The following is a 12422-nucleotide window of genomic DNA, read 5'->3' as shown; positions in this document are numbered from 1 at the left end:
CACACATACCATCTTTATCCATTCCTTTGTCGATGGACATCTGGGTCCTTTCCATAATTTGGCTATTATGGACATTGCTGCTATAAACAGTGGGGTGTGGGTGCCCCTTCAGATCACTGTTTTTATCCTTTGGGTAAATAACTAGTAGTGTAATCACTGGTGGTAGGGTCAAGACACTTTTAAAAATGGAATTTATTTAACAGGGAAATGAACTTTAGTGATGCAAGTGTTAGGAGCCTCATTCAAAAACAAATATTTTTTTAAGATTTTGTTGAGAGAGAGAGCATGAGCAAAGGTGGGAGGGGAGAGAGGAAAGCAGGCTCCCCACTGAGCAGGGAGTCCAGTGCAGGACTCTACCTTCTGGGGATCATGACCTAAGCCAAAGGCAGTCACTTAACTAAGCCACCCAGCCACCCCCCATTTTAAAATTTTTAATAAATTTAGATATTATGCTGTCCATCATTCTATATTTCAATCTGCTGTATTGGCAGATAGTCTTGCATAATATTCTGCTTTTTTTAACTGCTCATATTTAAGTGCTCATAAAATTTACATATTCCCAGAAGGAATTCATATTTAATTATGCTTTATATCTACAGTGACACCCAGCATTAGTTTTCCATTTAGTACCTAGAACAAATATTAGTATGCATACATAGAGAAGAGTGTTCACATTTTTAGAGCTTGTTTTTAATCTCTGTTAAACATTGACCCAATACAATTGGGAACAAAGTCCTGTACACATTCCCCTTTTCCTTTTGGTTGTCAAAAATTATTAAAAGGTAAGTGGATACCTTCTTTACCTTTAGATTTTGTAAATTAAGATATATTGTTCATAAAATTTGAAGTGACTTAATAGTACATTACAAACTTATTTTTACCTCATTACAAGTAAATTCTTAAACTGCCAGAGATTGCTTTTGAGTCAGCTTTGGGACATGGATATTCTGAAAGAAGGGTTTCAAATATCAGCTTTGTTGATTCATACCTTCATCCTAGAAAGGCACTGGAGAGAAAAATGTCTTTAGATTGCTCCAGAGGGCCAAGGTTTCTGTACATATCTATTCAATCAGTGATACTGCTTTATGTGTTTCTGACTATGTTACGTTAAAAGGGAAATCTCTAAGAACAAATATGAGAATGTGGGGGTTTTAATGTTACTCCAAAATGGACTTTGTGCATATTTAAGATGAGATGAGAAAACTAGATTCTTTTGGAAAAGTGGACAATTAATGCTCCCTTAAAAAGTTCAGTTTAGTTTCAGAAGAAAATCCTACAACTTCTTGATTCAGACTTCTCATCTGTGTAGTGGGAGCATTTGATTTGGCTGGCATAGCAGTTCTCCATGGGAAGAATACTGGCTATGAAACAGGATATGTCAATATTATAAAAACTTTATTTACACATAAAATTACTCCTCAGGAAATGAAGTGAGTGGAACATATAAAAATCTGTCAGGAAATTTCTACGGTGTTTTCTCAGAGGGGAGAAAAAAGCAGTATTTGTAGAGTGAATAGTAAGGAATCATCTCTCACCATCAGGGAGGTTGATTGTATATACAGAAGCCACCCAGATATATTTTATGTATAAATATAAAAAATAAATGCATGCACACACCCCATTAAGATTTCAGAGAAACTCCCATCAAAATATGCCTTTCATTTAATTTTATGTAAGATTGAAAATATGAGTAAAGCAGCCCATTTATGTTCTGCATAAAAGAATGGTTCATTATTTCTCAACCTTAAGCTCAATAGTTTGTGGTATATTTAATCTCATCCTAAAGAAAACTAGAAAAGGAGCCAGAGAACTTAGTTGGGTAACCTTAGAAAGTCACTTAATCTCTCTTTCAGTTCTGCCTACCTCAAAGGGTAGCTTCACAGATGAAATGTAGATAGAAAAGTGCTTTGGAATAATACAGCAACGTGTAAATGCAAGATAGTATTGCTTTTGTTTTTCTATGAAAGTGAACCATTAGAAATCTGATACCAAATGTGGGCATACATTCAGCCATATAACATGGCTTTTTGAAAGCCTTGTTCTGGATAATACAGCTTTTGTTTTTCACTAGTATCCTCCACTACTCCACATTCAACAGGATACACTGAGCTCAGTAACATAGAGCTTTTAATGCTATAAAAATAAATTCAGACTTTAGACCTGTTCAAAGACTATGTTGCTAACTTCTGCACACTTAAAAAAAAACACCTCAATTCCTTAGAACTATAAGTCTATAACTCATTCATCAACTCTCATAAATTCACTGTAAAGAAAAAATTGCCATGGCTACACTGCCTCCCCTCCATCCCCCCTGAAGGTAGCATGCAGAGCCCTATCCCACTAAAGTATAAGCTTGTTATGGGCAGGGGTTTGTTTGTTTTATTGATTCATTTCTATATATCCAATAACTATAATAATATTGCTGATATATATTGAATAAATGGAGGGCCCACCTTTTCTAAATTTTAGATGTAAGCTTATTAATCCATTCATTTATTTAACGGACAATATTCAAGTATTTAGTATGTGTCCATTCTGATGACTCTGAAGGGATCTTTGGTTTTGTTTTTGTTTTAAGTAGGCTCCACACCCAGCGTGGAGCCCAACATGGGGCTTGAACTCACAACTTTGAGATCAAGACCTGTCCTGAGATCAAGAGTTGGATGCTTAACTGATGGAGCCACCCAGGTGCCCCTGATGACTTTGAAGGTTTATAATAAAAAATGCAAAATAGGCAAAGTGGTAATTTAAAGACCTATTTTAAGATAAGTCTCTCTGGGATCATAGAAATGAAATTCATGAATTCTATTTGGGGAGGTCATAAGAGTCTTGAGTAGATGACTAATTGAATCTTAGATAATAAGAGTTTTTGTTGCTGAGTATTAATTGAGGTAATAAAGATGTTGAGCAGTAATTCTTTATGGATCTCTTGCATTTCTATGACTTATTAGCAAGGCATTGATTAATTTTCTTTGGAAATATCTTTTCAAGGTGTTTGTCTAGTAAGCAACTTGGGAAATAGAGCAAAGGGCAGGCATGCTAACTGCCCATTATGAAATACTCAGGTTCCCCAAGCACAGCTCCTGTCATACTCAGAGAACCAGTGTGAAGAAATGTTGTTGCTCTGACTACTGCTATTAATGTGAACAATAAAGCCTTTGTCTCTGATTCAAGAGCTGCATATCTTCTGCCAGCACCCATAATCTGTGGCAGGGTTGCTTATGAGCTAGAATGTAGGGTAAAATCTTAGTCCTTCACAGGTTGTGACAGATTGTTAATAAGAATGGTATAGAGAGGAAGGCACGACTTCCTGAAAAAGGAAGAATGAGAACTTTTCTGATGGATTAAAGGGATTTGAAGGAAGTCACTGGAAATTGTTAACAGACATATTGACCAGATTTTATAGTCAATTGAGCAAAATATGGTCTGTTTTATTGTCTGTTAATGATAAGAAATTGGGAAGATGGTGGCTGTCTGGTATAAAGGAAGCAGATTCAAGGGCTGAGTAGTGTCTTGGTTATGCTAACTTTCCTAGGGACGGGGGAGCCTCCTTGGCCGTCTGGCAGTCAGCCTCAGGTCCACCTATTGTAACAACTAGCACTAAGATCAACACTATGTGGGATGAAGGTTTTCTTCCTTCTTTCTGTCAACAGTTAGTAGGAGTATAGAAGGAATAAATTTGGCCAATGTTACAGAAAGAACCCAGGTTAATCATAAAAAACTTTAGTTCAGTTGGGAGTTGAGGGGGTGGGGTAAGTAATGCTTGTGATAGAGGAATAGCAGTAACCGGACCTTCTTACAGCTTAGCATGTCCTGCTGTCTGTCTGCCAAAGTTAGATATAATTGGAGATGACAGCAAAAGGTCTCTAAGTCTGTGAATCCTGGCTGCTATACAGAAACTTTGGCCCTCTTGGGGAGATTTGGCTGGGATAGACAAACTCCTGTGAGGAGCCATAGATGAGTCAGTCATTGACTAGTATGGAGGATCAAACTGCCCCAGGTTGTGTTTATAGTGCCGAAAGGCAACATAGAGGAGAATGAGAAGGGAGCCAAAGAATTCTAAATGAATTTTATAGACAGCCTTGCCACTTTGTAAAACTCCCTTAGCCAATATCTTGTGACTGGATGAGGACTTAGAGATGTTATCTTGATGATGGATCATGTGCAAGTCCAGCCCACGTCAGCCAGAGGGAACAAACCCCATTATCCTGCTGGAAACCAATGCAATTATGGATGCTGGGTTCAGGGGTTCCCTAGGTTAAAATCAGCAGTGATAGTAATAATGATTTTTATGTGTAACATAGGGTTTTGTATGGTTTCCAGATATTGCAAGTTCATCTGATTGAGCTGGTAAGGAGCTACTATGCTACCCAAAATTGGGAGGAAATGTGCCTTATTGATATAGAACTGATCTCTCCCTCTGTGCCCCCAGATCATTCCCAACCTTCTTCTTCTATCTGCTTTAAGAAAAAAGATGGGTTTTAGTGCATAGTTTCCCATACATACTGAGAAACTTTGGGGAGAGGGAATACTCAAATGTTTATGGCTATCATATAAAGGCATCAAAGTCACCATCCTATTCAGTACCATGACAGTAGGGAGTCTTGTTTCAACTGATGGGGTTTGGGCAGTGTTCACATTGGGAAAAGAGAACCCAAGTAACCTTTTGGGCCAATTCAGTGTACTGTTGTCGATTACACATCTGAACATATAGCAATAATTGATGAGTGATATGACTGTAATTGTTGGTCCTGTAAGTGCCAGAGGGGATCATCTCAAATAGGAAGAACTGCATGTCCCTATGATGGTGATTTTACAAATTGGAACTTTTAACACAGTCAGGCAGCCTCCACCTGGAGGTGCTGGTTAGGATTTTGGACCTCTCCCTGCCCTGACATAGCTACCAGTTATCTTTTGAAAATCAGGTATTCTCTTGCTGTTGAATTTTAGTTGAAACTGGACACCTGAGCAGCGGAGGCCTTGAGAAACAGGCTTCTCTGGCCTGTTTCCATTTTGGGAGTTCAGCCTGGACCCTGACTAACAAGGTAGTACAATCTCAACAGGTCTCACTAATCAAATCGAAATGGCATATTCAAGAAAGCAGTCAGCCTGTCCCCAGTGCAGTCTCAGCTTTGCACAAAAAAAGTAGCAGCTGCCCTCTGCTGCCCACCCCACTGCCTGAAGCAGAGTTACTAATTCAATTCAATGGTGCCCTCCTATTCACAGTGCTTTTCCTGATGCCTTCGCCTGGCTGGCTGATGTTTTGGCTAGGCCAAAACCTGATGATGTCCACAGGGCTGCTGCAGTTGTAAAGTCTCTGTAGGAGCTGTACAGAACTAAAAATGGGTGTGGTCATGTTACCCACTCAGGAGCACTAAAGACTATTAATTTTTTTTTTTTTTTACTTTGGGGTTATGGTCAGTGCCCTAGCTTACTTGTCTGCCATTTGAACATCTACAGATTGATAAATCAAAGACATATGTTTGTGTGCTCTGCCTGTGGGTGTTAGGGATTAGGGAGCTAGCACAAATCCTGATCCTCTAGCTACTGCTATTGGTGTTATAAGCCTTTTTTCTCTCACCCAGAAATCTTGTGCCTTCCACCAGCATCTTTGGCAGGCCTTGCTAGTTAGCTTACAACTGCCCCATTCTTCATAATTGGTAACTATAAGGATATACTTCTAATGTAAATGGTGTAAGAGAGTTGACACTTATTTTGTCTATATAAAGCATAAATTAACTGCTTCTTATTGGCTTGGGATTCTTATTTAAGCAGTGATTCAGAGATGGAGGCTCCTTCAATTTTTTTTTTTTGTCTTTGTCAGCTTTTAAGTTTGCCATATCCCTCTGCATTAAGCTGGCCAAAGGGGAAGGAGCATGGAGGGATAGGCATGGAATATTTCCATGGGCCAACCCTAAAAATAGTACATATCATTCATCTTTATATTCCATTGGTTGGAATTTGTTCTGAAATAATTCTTATGTAGGGGAGAAATGCAGTCCAGGCCTACGCCCATGAAGAAGAGAAATGGGTTTGGTGGAAAGTCTTTCCTAAGGACAGAAGGAATTTCCAAACCAACAGAAACTTCATGTGTACAGACATGAAGGTGTGGAAGACATGATTTTGTCATGGCTAAATTCAGAGAATGCATGAAAGAGTGTGGTAGAAGATGAGAGGCTTGTCATGAATCATTTCACTTTAAGCTGATAGATCTCTCTGAAGGTCTGTTGGATGCTGAAAGATTTTAATCCTGGAAAATCAAGATTAGCAAGACTTTTTAGGGAAGTTATAGCAACAGAAAGGCTGAGAAAAAAAATGACAATTTTAATGAAGCCAGTGAGAGAAAAGTTTCACTAATATAATCAACAGGTAATTATTGAGCACAGTCTAAGTATTACGCATTGTGCTTGGTGGTGGGTGTATGCCAAAGTCAAACCAGTAATAAATGGACCACTTAGATACAAATGGTAAGAGAGAAGGTAAAGAATAGCATGTTCTGGAGAAATACCTGCGGAAAGGCATGCGGTAGGGAAAGTAATGAGATAGGTTTTGAATCACTGACTTCTATGTACTTGAATAGCATTTAGGTGAAATTTTTTTGTAGGCATTGTTGATGTATTGCTGCAGCTCCTTAGAGAAATCAATACAGAGATAGTAATCCCTAGAAAAAGACTGGAAATCACCAAGAGAGGGCTCTCACATCATATATATTCATGTATGTGTTGATTGATTTGATTTGCTGTTAACAAGGGGAACTTGTTAACTCTTTGAGCTTACTGAACACACTTTAACTTTCTTATTTCTCAGATGCATGGCAGAGGGAATAGAGACACAGACCTAGAAAGACAAAAGAATAGTATTATATTCAAGAAGAAATCTAAAATAATATCATGTGAGCACATATATTGCTTTTGTTATAATAAGAAAGTCTGCATTGTGTGAATGGAGGTCTCAGTCCTTGGGTTCCCCATGAGATTTGCTAGGGGATCTGTGCTGGATAGACCTCCAGAAGGAAAGTAGTAAGCACAAAGCAGTTAATTAAAGCACAGTTACACTCCCAAGGTAGGAGAGTGGGCAGGTTCCCCCACTTGGAAGCGCCCCCAGGTTGTTCTTGGATTGGATATTATTGGGTCTCTCTGGTCTGAGAGGGGCTGTGAAGTGCTGTGGGGTGGTCTCCAATGGGGGCTGCTTCCAATCAAATGGGGAACTCCTCCCACAGGTTGGGAGGGGGGATTTTTAATCCTTGGAGGTTTGTACTAGGAACCATTCTGCCAGTTTTTTCCATCCTGCAGGGCTCTACCCACAATGCAAATACATTTTAATGAGTATAGAGGATACCCTGGGGCAGGGGTGGAAGAGGAGAGGGCATGTTCCACACCTGTGGCTCTTTGGTCTGTCAGCCTTAAGGTCTCAGAAGCCACAAAGTCAGGATGTTGTGCTTCCAGGCATTTATTGTGCAGCTTCTTTGTCACCCTCCCTGCCTCCAGTTCATGTCTCTCTCATTCCCCTTCAATGATTGGGACTCTGCCTCCAGATGTTCTCTCCAGCACTCATATCTAGCTTCTGCCTAACACTTTGAGACGGCTGAATTTGGTTGCAGTTCACACTTTAGTTTTTCTAGTTTATTTCTACAACAATGTTGCAGAGGAGGGTTTTAAATTCTTTAATTGAATTCAGCATATTGTTATACCTTAAAAAAACACTGTGTTCTTTGTGTACTTAAAACATTGCTGTTGAATAAAGAAGTGCTCTTCCTCCATGAATGCTCCAAGCCAATTGCTTTTGCAAGCGTAGTTTCAAGAAGCAATCAGTGATAATGAAAAAACATGGTTTAAGATTGGCCAGTTGTGTCTTTGTTTCTGCAGTCCCAGGACTAGAGTTAATAGGAAAGAAGAGTGAACTTTCATTTACTCTACCTTCCCATGCTGTCTCTATCATTTAGTGCCTGGTTGAAACCATGGCTTCTGTAGATGAGATGGTTTCTTGATTGCCATCCCAAACTGAGTTTAAAGCCAAGGAACCCCAGGCTGCTTCTTAATCCTGCACCCTTCCAGCTGCACGGATTACAACCTACTCAGAAGATGTAGAGATGAGAATTATTTTCCTTTTTGGTTAATTTTTGCTTGTTGCCCAATTTCATGGTAGTGCTGAGGTTGGTGTGTAAACATTGTAGCAGGGACCATCCTGGTTCTTTTCTTGAGTTAGCACTGAATGCCAATAAAACCTCATATTGCCTATGGACCCTAAAAGGGCCAGGGAACATTTTTCTGTGTCATAGAAACAGACTGTGTCCTGCATCCAAACCAGCCACTTCCCCAGTATTTGTTGATGTTTGCTACAAGGAGAGAGTGAGACATTACACATTGGTTAGCCCACATTCATCATCCCTGTAGAAAGGCAAGATGAGAACAGCTCTGAAGTACAGGTCCTGCTGATTTTGATTGAGATTATTCTAATTTTAACTGCAATACAATGTTTAGAAAGGCTGTTCTTATTCTTCCTGTTTTAAACTAATGTCTTTCTAAATATGATGTGTCCATAATTCTTGGTTTAGAGCCAGAGGTTCCAGAGTCCAAACCTTCTGCTGTTCCAGATTTTAGCAAAAGATAGAGTATTAACAATGGGCTGACAGCTAGGTGTTCCCAGTGGAATATTGAGAGTTTCAGTCCCAATGGAGGGGCTGTGTCCTTCAGTAAGCTGTGTCTAGGTGCTGGTTGTGCTGTGTGACACAAAATAAATAGTATATCTTTTTCTCCGGCCTCAGCTGTTTGGGCACAGGCCAGAAAACCAAAGTCACATTACTCAAGTTCAGGGTATAGAGTGTGGCATCTTTGTCATGACTGTGCTCAATAGAAGTCTGTTAATACAAAGATGTAATTTTATTTCTATTTTTTAAGATTTATTTAGTTAGAGTGAGAGAGTGAAATCAAGAAAGAGAGCAAGTGAGCATAAGCAAGAGAGGCAGAGGGAGAGAGATTGCCAAGCAGACTTTGTGCTGAGCATGGAGCCAAATGCAGGGCTTGATCTCAAGACCTGAGATCATGACCTGAGCCAAAATCAAGAGTAGGACACTAACTGACTGAGCCACCCAAGTGCCCCAAAAGATACAATTTTTAAATGAATTCTAACAATAGCAAATTTGCCATCACATGTACAGTTACTCAACAAGTTTGCACTTTAGGTCATACATGGTATCTTTCCCATAGTTATGGTTTTAAAATTAATCTTTTCAATTTTAATCATAATCAGATTAAATATCATTAAACTAGAAGAAAAAATGACATCATGTTGCCAGTAATATAAACTTAGTATTTGAATTATAGCATTGTATTGATTTCTTACCATTTTAGCTTTCTGGGGTGAGAAATTTACTTAACAAAGTATAAATGTTTGACTTTTTAAATAATCAAGTTTGATGTTCTAATAGCTAACCTGTTTTTCTTGCCTTGTATTTTCCATTTCAGGAAACATCTCAGTTACCTGGACTCCCTGAGTATGTTAAAATAGTAGAAGTTGGACCTAGGGATGGATTACAGAATGAAAAGGTAGTTTGATATTAGTTTTATATAGTTTATTTTGAATGGTAAATCAAAATATTTATTAATATCCTAAAGACTTATATGGGTTTCATGGTTTACATGATTGTTCTCAATTGGTATTAAATTCATGCATCTTAAATACAATTTGCTTTTGTTGAGAAGTAATTTTCTACTTATGTTCAACGGACTCTATATAAATTACTTATAAAATAATGTTTAATGCTTTCATAGGTTATAGTTCCTACAGATATAAAAATTGAATTTATCAATCAACTTTCCCAAACTGGCTTGTCCGTAATAGAAGTGACCAGCTTTGTGTCCTCCAAATGGGTACCACAGGTATGTAAATCCATAATTCCCTCACTGATATTTAATTCAACTTTTCCAAGGTTTAGCGAATGCTCTGATGTAAATTGTGATATTAACCTGATATAATTACTAATTTACTATCTTTTTACAAAATATTAGCCCATGCATTGAGACATGATTAAAGAAAAATCCCTATCATGAAATATCTTCTATCTATTAAGTTTTAAAAAGTTTTTTGGATCTCTGTCCTAAGCCTGAGTATATGGTTCAATATATTGAGTCAATAAGTCACTTAAATAGCAATTTAGGAGCATCCCATCCATTTATTATTTTACTGACTTGATGAATAATCTGAATATCTTCAGGTGCTTTAGCTTTTTTTTTAGAATGAAGTATTGATAAGTGGCCTGATGATTCCTTCCCCATGTAATCTCATATTAATCAGAAATGTAGATATGAAAAAAAAGAAATGTAGATATGTACTCTTTGCCCTTTTAGGGGGGTGAGCAGGGAGGAGCTAAAAGAGAGCTTTCTTTTTTTTCTTAAAGATTTTATTTATTTATTCATGAGAGACAGAGAGAGAGAGAGAGAGAGAGAGGCAGAGAGAGAAGCAGGCTCCATGCAGGGAGCTCATTGTGGGACTCAATCCTGAGACTCCGGGATCATGCCCTAGGCCAAAGATAGGCACCCAACTGCTGAGCCACCCAGGAATCCCAAAGAGAGACAATCTTAAGCAGGCTTTATACTCAGCATGGGGCCTGACACAGTGCTTGACCTCATGACCCTGTGATCCAAAACCAAGAGTCAGGTGCTTCACTGATTACTTTCTCATCTCATTCCCTTGGTTCTATTATTCTCTAAAATCCTCCTTCATTTACTTACCCAATTGCTTTTTGTCTATCATTTCCCTACAAATTTAGGGTTCCCCTAAGATTCTGCCCTCAGTAATTTTCTCTGTGCTCTCTTCTTTGTGTGTCTTTCCACCAGCACTAGTCACTTTAAAAGGATGACAACTCTATATTTCTGGTCCTGCTTTTTCTTATAAGCTTCAACTAGATGTGCCACCAGTACCTCAAACTCAGTTGAGTCAAAATCAAACTTCTTTCTGACCATCCTGCTTTATGTAAATAGCTCGTCAGTTGTCTATGGAGTCCTGGACCTCAGTACTCAAAGGTCTCTCTTTCATATCTAGTCAGTTACACAAAAATTATTTTTCCTTAGCATAGCCTATGTTTCTCTCTTGGTAACATTAGTAATCCACGCTCTTATTAACCAATTATTGTGGTAGTCACTTAAGTGATATTTGTAAGCATTATTTCTCCTTTCCTTATATTGCTTCTAAAATCTTCTAAGTTCTTTATTTTTATTATTTTTAAAATATTTTATTTATTTATTTATTTATTTATTTATTTATTTATTTATTTATTTAAGAGAGAGAGAAAGAGAAAGAGCCAGCCCAAGTGGAAGAAGGGGCAGAGGTAGAGGGGGTGAAGTAGATTTCCTGCTGAGCACAGTGCCCAATGCCAGTCTTGATCCCAGGACCTTGAAGTCACGACCTGAGCCAAAGGCAGGTGCTTAACTGACTGAGCCACCCAGGCACCCCTCTAAGTTCTTTAGAGATTCCTTTCTCCCCATTAAAAAAAGTCTGGAAACTAGTCTGGTATTTCAGGTCCTCTATACCTTAGCCCTTTTCCTTTCCTGCCTTAACTCCATTTCTCTACTTCATTTTGCTAAATGGTCTGCCAAACCAAATTCCCTCTTCTTCCCTCATTATAAGTCCTGCCTCTGTATCTAAATAGCACCTTATCTAATCTTACTTATGTATATCTCAATTGCTACACTGCTCTGTCAAAATAAGATGATGCAAAAAGGCTTAAAACAATAAAGCCTTTTCAATTGCAAGACCTTAGAAGCACCAGAAGCCACAATAGAATTAACAGTAATGCATCACTTTTCACAGAGGCAGTTTTCAAATATCAACGTTACTTTTATTTTTTCAAAAACAAAAATGTAACTTTTCTTCATCTCAGTTGTCACTGTTTATAATCATATATGTTTTGGTAAACATTTCTTAAATTACCTGCTTCCTTGACTATAAGAATGATGGAGGTAGCATCCGTGTCTGTCTTGTTCATCACTGTGCTCCTCACTTAGTGTCTAGTAAGTAGGTGCTTAATAAGTTGTTGTGAAATGAATAATGAACCAATCAGCCTGAAACAATAATAATGCACACCTTCAGTTTTGGGGGATGGACAACTGACTCTTTTGTTCATATATTTGGTCCTGTGTAATGAAGGCCACAAATCTTTTCCTTAGGAAGGCACGATAGCCTTATGAGACCGGACATATTTCCTGGATATTACCATTTTATAAAATGGCTACCTATTGTTATTTTATTAGCCATCATTAATTTTAAGGGAATGTGAGACCCTTTTTATCATATTTGTCTCCATGAAATTGCTTCTATTTGATTCATTTAGTGCTCATTTCAAAAATTTGATTACTGTTGGAGAGAAACTGGAAAGGTAGGTATAACTTGAGGGTAACGGCAGGAAAAAGGAGAGGTCTTGGTCA

The 12422-nt window shown here is 38.2% G+C and overlaps 1 protein-coding gene across 5 annotated transcripts in view; it reads left to right on the top strand.

The window, feature by feature from the left end:
* HMGCLL1 (3-hydroxymethyl-3-methylglutaryl-CoA lyase like 1) overlaps nt 1–12422 on the top strand; it is a 203299-nt gene that overhangs the window by 38372 nt on the left and 152505 nt on the right. The window contains exons 1-4 of one of the 5 annotated variants that reach the window (XM_055330869.1): nt 760–782; nt 4951–5045; nt 9465–9545; nt 9771–9878. Coding sequence is in view for 2 of the 5 variants with exons in the window: in XM_055330867.1 (XP_055186842.1) it covers nt 2608–2688; nt 9465–9545; nt 9771–9878 (270 nt within the window). In the remaining 3 variants the exon portion in view is untranslated. Of the gene's footprint in view, nt 1–727; nt 783–2581; nt 2689–2723; nt 2743–4950; nt 5046–9464; nt 9546–9770; nt 9879–12422 lie in introns of those variants that run through there. The other 4 variants (XM_055330867.1, XM_055330868.1, XM_055330865.1 and 1 more) reach the window with 4 other exon arrangements.

Source organism: Nyctereutes procyonoides, unplaced genomic scaffold, assembly GCF_905146905.1.
Source record: "Nyctereutes procyonoides isolate TBG_1078 unplaced genomic scaffold, NYPRO_anot_genome, whole genome shotgun sequence".
In the NCBI taxonomy this organism is placed as follows: domain Eukaryota; kingdom Metazoa; phylum Chordata; class Mammalia; order Carnivora; family Canidae; genus Nyctereutes; species Nyctereutes procyonoides.
This window is presented reverse-complemented; position numbering and strand designations above follow the sequence as displayed.